General features: G+C 40.9%; 1 protein-coding gene across 1 annotated transcript in view; it reads left to right on the top strand.

Annotated features, from left to right (window-relative positions):
• Window positions 1–5,541, top strand: part of LOC109932049 (tubulin delta chain-like) — a 30,312-nt gene extending 24,771 nt beyond the window's left edge. Inside the window, exon 7 of the mRNA XM_048596163.1 lies at window positions 2,599–5,541. Coding sequence (XP_048452120.1) covers window positions 2,599–2,834 — 236 coding nt within the window. The 3' untranslated portion in view covers window positions 2,835–5,541. The remainder of the gene's footprint in view (window positions 1–2,598) is intronic.
• Window positions 5,542–9,304: the final 3,763 nt, after the last annotated feature.

The raw sequence follows: 9,304 nt of genomic DNA, 5'->3' as shown, positions 1-9,304 counted from the left end.
AAGAAGGGTCTAGGCCCGAAACATCAGCCTTCCTGCTCCTCTGATGCTGCTTGGCCTGCTGTGTTCATCCAGCTGTACACCTTGTTATCTCAGATTCTCCTGCATCTGCAGTTCCTACTATCTCTGAAACACTTGATTGCAAACCCTTCTTTGTTGATGCACAATGGAAGCAGTGAATGCACCTATAAAATGCACTGCAGTGACTCACCAAGGCTCCTTTGACAGAACTGTATGTACCCGCCACCTTTCTCATGGGCTGAGGAGTGGCAGATGGAGTTTAATTTGGATAAATGTGAAATATTGCATTTTGGTAAAACAAACAAGGGCAGGACTTACACAGTTACTGGTAGGGCCCTGGATGGTGTTGTTGAATAACAAGACCTAGGGGTTCAGATACATAATTCATTGAAATTTGTGTCACAGGCAGATAGGTTGGTTAAGAAGGCATTTAGCACGCTTGCCTTCATTGCTCAGACCTTTGAGTATAGGAGTTGGAACGTCATGTTGCGGTTGTACAAGACATTAGTGAGGCCTCTTTTGTAGTATTGTGTACAGTTCTGGTCATCCTGCTGTAGGAAGGATATTATTAAATTGGAGAGAGTTCAGAAAAGATTTACCAGGACATTGCCGGGAATGGGGGGTCTGAGCTATAAAGATAGATCTTTCACTGGAGCATTGGAGGTTGAGGGGTGACATTGTAAAGGTTTATAAGATTATGAGGGGCATCGATAAGGTAAATAGCAAGGTTTGGAGGGATGGGGCCAAACATAGGCAAGTGGGACTAGGTTAGTATGGGAACATGATTGGTGTGAACTAGTCGGACCGAAGGGTCTGTTTCCATGCTCTGTGACTGTTATAAGGACAAGATAAGCAGATACATGGGACCACCACCACCTGCAAGTTCCCATCCAAGCCACACACCAACCTGTCTTGGAATTATATCGCTGTTCCTTAACTGTTGCTAGGTCAAAATCCTCAAACTCCCTTCCTAACCGCGCTGCCATGCCCCTACATCCCAAAGACTGCAGAAACTCGAGAAAGAATCTCCCCACTACCTTCTTCAGGCCATTAATGATCGACAATAAATGCTGGCTAGCTTGAGAAGCCCTCATGAACTAACAAAAAAATTACAAATTATGTGACTTGGTAGGGAACCTGCTGGTGCTGCTGTTCCCAAGCACATACTGTCTTTGTTCTTCTAGGTTTCAGAAGTTGCCGGTTTTGAAGCTGCTATCAAAGAAGCCTTAGTGAGCAGCTATGGGATATCTTTTGGATGGTACACACTGAAGTGATGGGGCATCAACAGGGGGTAGTCAATTTGTCAGGTGTTGAACTTCTTGGGTTTTTGCATTATACACTCTACACTTATTTGTCTGTTCCATTACACTCTCGACTTGTGTGATGTAGGTGTGTCGTAGATTATTACTATTTGGGAACTTGGATTCGCAGGTAGAGATAAAATACAGTTTAGTTTTCAGTTTTATGAAGGTGACTTGTCTTTTTTAACAAAGTTTAGAAAGTTATTTTGCATGGTGAACTAGCACCAGCCTTTCCAAGATATTATGTGACATAAGTTAAATGACTTAATCAACTGCCTGGGATGTTAATTGCTGAATGTTTACAAAGCTAGGTTTTATAATCTCAGTAGAAATAGAAGGTCATAGTAGGTTCAGTTCAGCAGAAGATATATCATCTTCACAGAAGGGCAGTTTGTGGAAATCTTCAAGTTGTGAGAGTTTGTGGAAGTTTCCAGGTTTGGAGAACTAAAATAAATCCAGGCTAGATGTAAGTACCTAGGCCATCATGACCAGAAAGCATTAGTTAATTAGAAATTAAAGAGTTAAGATAGGTCTGATCCATCACTGGGGGGGTTGAGTGACTATAAAGAATATTGCCGGGAAAAGAGTTGAATCTTTCTTGGTGTTTATAAGATCTTTCTAAATCGTCAGATAGCTTTTTTTTCTCCCCTTTTGTGGAACAATTATTTTTTGTTCAAAGAACATCAGCACCTGTGTGTGAATATGTTCAGTAACTGACTAAGGTTACCAAATAATGCTTATGATCTAACAAGCCAGGTTTCTGTCTGGTACCTGACTTGTCTGGCATCACAATCAGATGGCATCAAAACACGTGTAAATGGGAACATGCTTTGGACAGTCAGAAGGTGAGTTATTCACCAGTCATCACCCAAAGATTTTCAGCTTCCTATTTGCTGTTGTAGCCACATAATTTATATGGCTGGTTCTGTTTAGTTTGTGGTTCATGGCGAACCTGAAAATGTTGATAGTCGATGTTACTCAGTTTTTGATAATGTTTTAAACTGGAATGAAGGTTGGAGGTAACCCATCTGTGAAGACAGCCCATCTGAATCAAACAGTTGGAGTGTGTGGATAAATATCCTTGAACAAAACATGCAGGGTAGTGTACTGAGTCTGTGGGTTGAGACCACGACTGGGGAAAGCTGTACAGGATCTTTGGGAAAATGAGCTATTCTTAGTCAATAAAATTTTATGTATAGTTTTAATTTTTTGTGTGGAATTAATATTTTAAGATTGTGTATTTTGGATTTCTGAAGTTGGTGATTTTTTTTCTTTTAAGATCCCTGCAATATTGTTGACCTGACATCGCCCAGCCATTCTCTGACCATTTGTGCCAACCACAGCAGTGTGTCAAACTACATTCAGCGTGTCCTAGAGAAGGCTCAGACTATGTATGATGCCCATGCCTATCTCCATTGGTACTGGAAGCACGGCTGTGAAGAGGGAGACTTCTTGCAGGCCTTTGAGATCCTGGATTCTGTGGTGAAAGAATACAGTGCTGCAGGAGATCATTGACCATCCATCTCACAGACTTACATATGTTATTGTTAAGTGCTGATAAGAGGAGAAGTAATGGCCTTTCTCTTCCACATGTGGATTATTTTCCAGCTCCTGGTTTGAAATATAGTTGGGCAGTCACAGGCAGATTTTCATGTAAGCAATGGAGAAATATAACATTTGTTGTGAGTAAGGCACAGTGTTTGGAAGTGGGAGTTTTATGCTGTCTCCAACTAAGCTGTACCTGACTATAATCTTCTGGGACTATGTCGACTTTACCATCCCTGACCTGGGAATGCTGTGTGCTGAGACCTGGTGCTTAAAATTACAGCTTTCAGCACAACATTCAATCCATTTATTACATATGGAACATGCTAACTAATTGCAGTTACATCAGTGGTTTTGCTTTATGTGCAGAGGTCCCAGGTTTATTGTTTGGTCTGCTGTTGTGGTAATGAGAGTATCCCACACTGGTTGAGTATTGGCAAAATGGGAAATTGAATTCACAAGTAGTACTCATGTACATGATCATTGTTCAGATATCAGCTAACTTAATCGGGGCTGCTGAATGAACGCTGAACCATACAGAAAGATTGATTTATTGAGTACAGGCTGAAAGTTGACTTTGTGTGTACACTAGCTAGTGCATTTATTCACTCAGCCACCAGGCCTGACTCCATACCTGAGAACTATATGTGAGAACAAACTTAATTTAAAACTAAACATACTTGCAGGTAGTAAAACACAATATGTGATTTTGTTGATTTATTTAACTTTGTACAATGCTTATTTTAGGGATACTGGCCTTAAATTTGTTGCCAGCAGTTTTTTTTTAGAAAAAACACTGTTATTGAACAGTATTTATGCTGGAGGGTCCCTTTTAGCTTTTTTTTCCATTACTGTGACTGAGTTGTTAGGTAACACTGAAGATAGAGGGTGGTTTGTTCTTGATGGTTTGAGTGATCATTCCTGGCTTCTTCCTTAAGGTTACTGGTTGAGGCTGAGCCATGGCGTTGAGGTAATTTTGCTGGAAGGAAGAAAATCACACTGTGAACCAGCATACTGACTAGCAGAGACATAATTCTTAATTTCACAGAGCCTTGGTATCACACTTTCTGGAGTTTTGCATTAAGTTTTAGACACTAAAATTTCAGTTAAAGATAAATTGGAATAACTGAAAGAACTGCAGGTGCTTGAAATCAGAAACAAAAACTGAAATTGCCAGAAAAACACAGCAGACTTGGCAGCATCTGTGGAGAGAAATTAGAGATAATGTTTTGGGTCCAGTGACCCTTCTTCAGAACTGGAGGTTCTGTAGGATTATGTAGGTTTTCCAGAATTATACCAGGGTTGATGGGCTAAGCAAACTTGGTTTGTGTTCAAATAGAAAATGCTGGAAATACTTTGCAGATCTAACAGACAGAGAAGGAGAGTTAATATTTCAAATTAATGACTTTTCTGATGAAAGAGATGTTCAGGTGCTGGGACCCAATCTAGACCACTGAGAACATGATTTCTGGATAAGTTGGATTTGAATATCTAGTCCAGAATGGTCTATTTCATGGAGGAAAACGTTCAGGTCATGGTGATGCCATGTCATTCTCAGTGGTGAAAGATCTGGGCCCAGTAGTAGCAGCCAAGCTCCCCAAGACCATATTCCAGCTTTCTCGCTGTCTTTTTCTCAATTGTTCCCTTTGCTTCAATTATTTGTTCAATATTTACCCTTAATGGTCCTGTGGTGAAGAATTTCCTGTAGATATGGGTACAGTAAAATAATATTTACGTTATATACGTTAGAGGCCTACACTAGTAATCTAGCTGACATAAACTGAAACACCACCCTGGCAATTTGGGAATTTAGTTTTCTAAAAGAAAAATAAGTAAAAATAATTAATATCAATTAAACCTCTTATCAAGTTGTTGTTAAAAACCATTTTGTTTCAGTCATATCCAGTAGGGTAAGAATCTGTGTCTGTTGTGGCTTATATCAGACCACATCAAGTATGTCCAACATATCAACAATGATGTGTCTAGTGTGTGCTGAAAAGAGTTAGTGTTCTAGCTTGCTTCTCACTTTCAGCCTACACTCCTGGCAAGGATCAATGTGAAACTGAGAGCCAAATGTGCAAGTCCCTCTGTGTTAATACAGAGTCTCTCCATCAGTAACTCCTCATGCCAGCACCAGGAGACTGAGTTCCTCACAGCCCCTGGCTACAGCTTCAGAGTAACCTGGCAGAGGTTTGACCCCAAAACATGTAGTGCGGTTGTGGATGCATCCTGCTTCTCATGAACCAGTGAACCCTGCTTTGGGTGAATCCCTTGCTCCAGAACCTTGTTAATATCTTAGGTGAGTCAAAGGTTAGGGGAGCAAATACTAACAAAAAATCTGGCGCGGAGCCCAGAGAGGAACTTCTGCAATCAAGTCAGTGTATATCTTTGAATCCAAGTGGGAGGTCAAAAGGGGCAGCAGTCTCCATAAAGTTTCCTAGTTTGTTGCAGAGTCTTAATACAAAGCAGGAGACAGCAGTTACAAGTGATAAGCCCAACTCAATTATTGTAGAGAATTAGTGATAAGGGATGTTTCTGACAGTAGGAGAGGCCTTCACGTCCCATTGGTCAGCCACCTCATACCTTAGATTGGAAAACACTAGACTGGAGTCCAGCTAAATGAGTGCTTGCAGCTTATAGGCTCTGCTCGAAAGTTGAATAAAATCTACTATAGAAGTCAGGCAATTTTTTAGAAAAAGGAAAATGCAAACTCAAACTGGAATGCCAGGACCAAGTGCAGGGGATTGATAGTGATTTACAGTTGTCCATTAAGGCACAAAAAATGACTGTGATTAAAATGAAATTCCATAAACAGAACACAGATATAGCTTCCTTCGAGACCAGAGGTTCTCTCATTGGGTGTAGTGAGTTCCTTACAGTGAAGTCTACACCATGTTCACAGGTTTCTGAGCTCAGCCCCTGCAGGGTGAACGTGTAATGTTTTCTTTCTTTTCTTTCTGTATTCGATCACAGGATGAGGGGATCGCTGGCTAGGCCACCATTTATTGCCCATCTGTAATTACCCAGAGGTCAGTTAAAAGTCAACCACATTGCTGTGGGTCTGGAGTCACATGCAGACCAGACTGGGTAAGAATGGCAGTTTCCTTCCCTAAAGGACATCAGTGAACCAGATGGCTTTTTCCAACAATCAACAATGATTCATGGTCATCACTAGATTATTAATTCCAGATATTTTATTGAATTCAGATTCCACCAGCTGCCCTGGTGGGATTCAAATATGGGTCCCCAGAACATTATCTGGGTCTCTGAATTAACAGTCCAGCGCTAATACCACTAGGCCATCGCCTCCCCCGCATTAATTGATCCACCTTTGGAAAACTTGGCCTCTTGTAAGGGAGTCCATCCGTGTTCTGCTTATTACAATCAGCATGTGTACATTAAAGGGCAGCTTAAATCACTGTCAATCTCCTGCACATGGTCCTGTCATTGCAGTTTGAATTGGCATTTTCATTTTTCTTACATTTTTGCCTGACTTCTGCGGTGGCTTTTATCCACCTGCTGAGTACAGCCTATAAGCTGTAAGCAGCCCTACCAGTCTAAGGTTTCCAAATCTGTCCTCCACTACAGAGGTATAGGACCAGTTTTATGAAGAGCTTAATACGGCTATAAGCAGATTGTACAAGTCTGAATGTCTTCACCTACTGTGAGATTTTAAGGCAATAATAGGTGTGGATCATGAGGTCCTTATGCCTCAGGCTGCATGCCCTGGGAAAGATAAATAAGAATGGTCTGATACTGCTTGAGGATTTGCTGCTACCATACATTTTCAGCACAAACCACACCACTAGGTGTCTGGAGACATCCATAATCAGGCCATTAGCACCAATTCGATATGATTATCACCAGATGTGCCTCTCTGAACCACATTCTGAATACACACAGCAGCTGCAGCACTGACTGTGATATAGACCACTGACTGTTATCACCAGGCTTAAGATACAACCCTTGAAGTTTTTAAATTCAAAGCAGAAATGCTATTCTGATATCAATAGTTCCCTGACATACTTTAACAAGAGCCCTCTGGTGTTCTTACACAGAGTACAGAAGCTAAATGTATCATACTTGAAGATACTATCTATAATAACCTTTGGGAAGCAACAGCAGAAAAGTGGTAAATAAAAATGGAAAGAACTGCGGATGCTGTAAATCAAAAATAAAAACGGAAGTTGCTGGAAAAGTTCAGCAGGTCTGGCAGCATTTGTGAAGAGAAATCAGAGTTAACATTTTGGGTCCAGTGACACTTCCTCAGAACTGAAACATTAACTCTGATTTCTCTTCACAGATGCTACCAGACCTGCTGAGCTTTTCCAGCAATTTCTCTTTTTGTAGTAAAAAAGTGGTGACTGGTTTGAAAGTAACATCACTCTTAAAGAATCTGTCATTGAAGCTAAGTGGGCTGTTCTCATTAACTACAAAAGTCCAAGCAAAAATACTCAACGTATTAAGGTTAGTTTGAAGTAAAGTTTAACAAACTGCCAGGTGGTGCACCAGTGAGTACTCTTTTTAACTTTGCCAGGATATCCATATGTCCTTCAACATGGGGAATGAACGAAGGAACTAAAGAGGCAACTGATCTATCAGTAAACAAAGCCAGTCCATTGAAAACTACTCCATTGTACACTCGTCATGGAGGAAGCTCTGGAGACCAAAGAAAGTCATGCTGAGTAGAATATTGAATCCATAGTGGAGGACCTTAGTAAATTGACTCATGAACCTGATGCTAAATCATCTGAATCATCAAGCACAGGAAATCAACATTCCTGCAGTAACTCTACAAACTTCTCTGTCGCTGCTGGAGGAAGGGAACAGTGAAAGGCAAGTGCCCGGGATATCTGTACAAAAATTATAACAACTTTGAGGAATCACCCTGCTGAACACTGTGGGAAAAGCATTTGCTCTTGTATATTGTCCTTGTCAGACTGTAGATCAATACAGTGTGGCCACAGAACAATAAAATCTGCAACTGACGTGATGTTCTCAGTTTGGTAGCCTCAAGAGAAACATTGCGTCCAAAGGAGTCCACTATATATTCCCTCCATTAATCTCACCAAAGCATTCAACCCTGTGAACAGAGGCACTGGTGCAGAAAACTGCCTACGTGCTAAAGCTGCTCAATGTTATCTCCTCTTCTCATGACAACTTGATGGATAAGTATGAAGTGGCAACATTGGAACCCTTTAGAATCCACTACGGAGTCAAACAGGGTTGTGTTTTGGCACTGACACTCTTTGGTACGTAATTTTCTTTGCTACTGTCATATGTCTTCAGATTACTTACAGAGAGTATAGACTTATTTACCAGACTGACAGAAAACTATGCAACGTTGCCTGCCTGATATACAAGACGAAGATGCATCAAGTACTCAGAGAGTTGCTGTACTCTGATGATGCTGCATTTACATTCTTAGCTAGCAAGTAACATATTCAGTGTTGGACAGTCTCTCTCACATCTATAAAGAATTTGTTTTGACCATCAATCAAATCTTATGATACAATGTGTTGCCATGCCACCATCAATCAGGATTGGAAATGTAATCCTGCAGGTTGTTGATGGCATCATATACCCAAACTCCACAGTCACCAGCTGTTCTGTCACTTGATACTGAATACAAATGTTACAAAAGTTACTGATTTTGTGTTCAAGGAGAATAACAGAGTATGGAACAGTAGCAACGTGAATGACAATATCAAACTGCAAATCTACCAGGCCTTCATCCTTTGCAGTTGTAAGATCTGAACAACATATGCCAGACAGGAAAAAAAGCTTAACAGTTTCCACCTTCATTATTTCAGACTTTTCCTCAGCATCCTTTGGCAGGACAGGGTCGCCAGCTCAGAGTTGTGGAGGATGAGATTTCTATCAGCAGATAATTAATGTAAAACCCATGACATCTGTGCTGGCTGAGCCACCTTCAGCAGATACATGACACCCGTATATCCAAAATCTTTTTATATGATGAATTGGCAGATGAGTCGCAACTGCTTGGGTATCTTGGCTATAAGATAAATAGTAAGATAGTAGATATTGATACTGACAACTGGGGACAGTTTCTGATGGCTTTGGAAGCTGACTGTTTGGATGGGCATTGGAAGTGTTGAGCACAAATGAAAAATGAGAGCCTAAATGAGAAACACAAAACTATCTGGACATAATTTGCATCAACCTGCACAGCCAATCTAACTTACTTATTCTTGTAGAAGGCCTGGAGACTGCATTTCAAAATTTGGTGAGTGTTTAGCTGACATAGAGAGGAAAGAATGTTTAGGTGGGGAGAAATGAAAAGCCTCAATGCTATTCAATCAGATATGGAGCTGGAGGAGCACAGCAGGTCAGACAGCATCCGAGGAGCAGGAAAATCAATGCTTTGGGTCTGAAAAGTCGATTTTCCTGCTCCTCGGATGCTGTCTGACCTGCTGTGC

The sequence above is a fragment of the Rhincodon typus genome, chromosome 4 (assembly GCF_021869965.1).
Source record: "Rhincodon typus isolate 14 chromosome 4, sRhiTyp1.1, whole genome shotgun sequence".
Taxonomy (NCBI): Eukaryota; Metazoa; Chordata; class Chondrichthyes; order Orectolobiformes; family Rhincodontidae; genus Rhincodon; species Rhincodon typus.
This window is presented reverse-complemented; position numbering and strand designations above follow the sequence as displayed.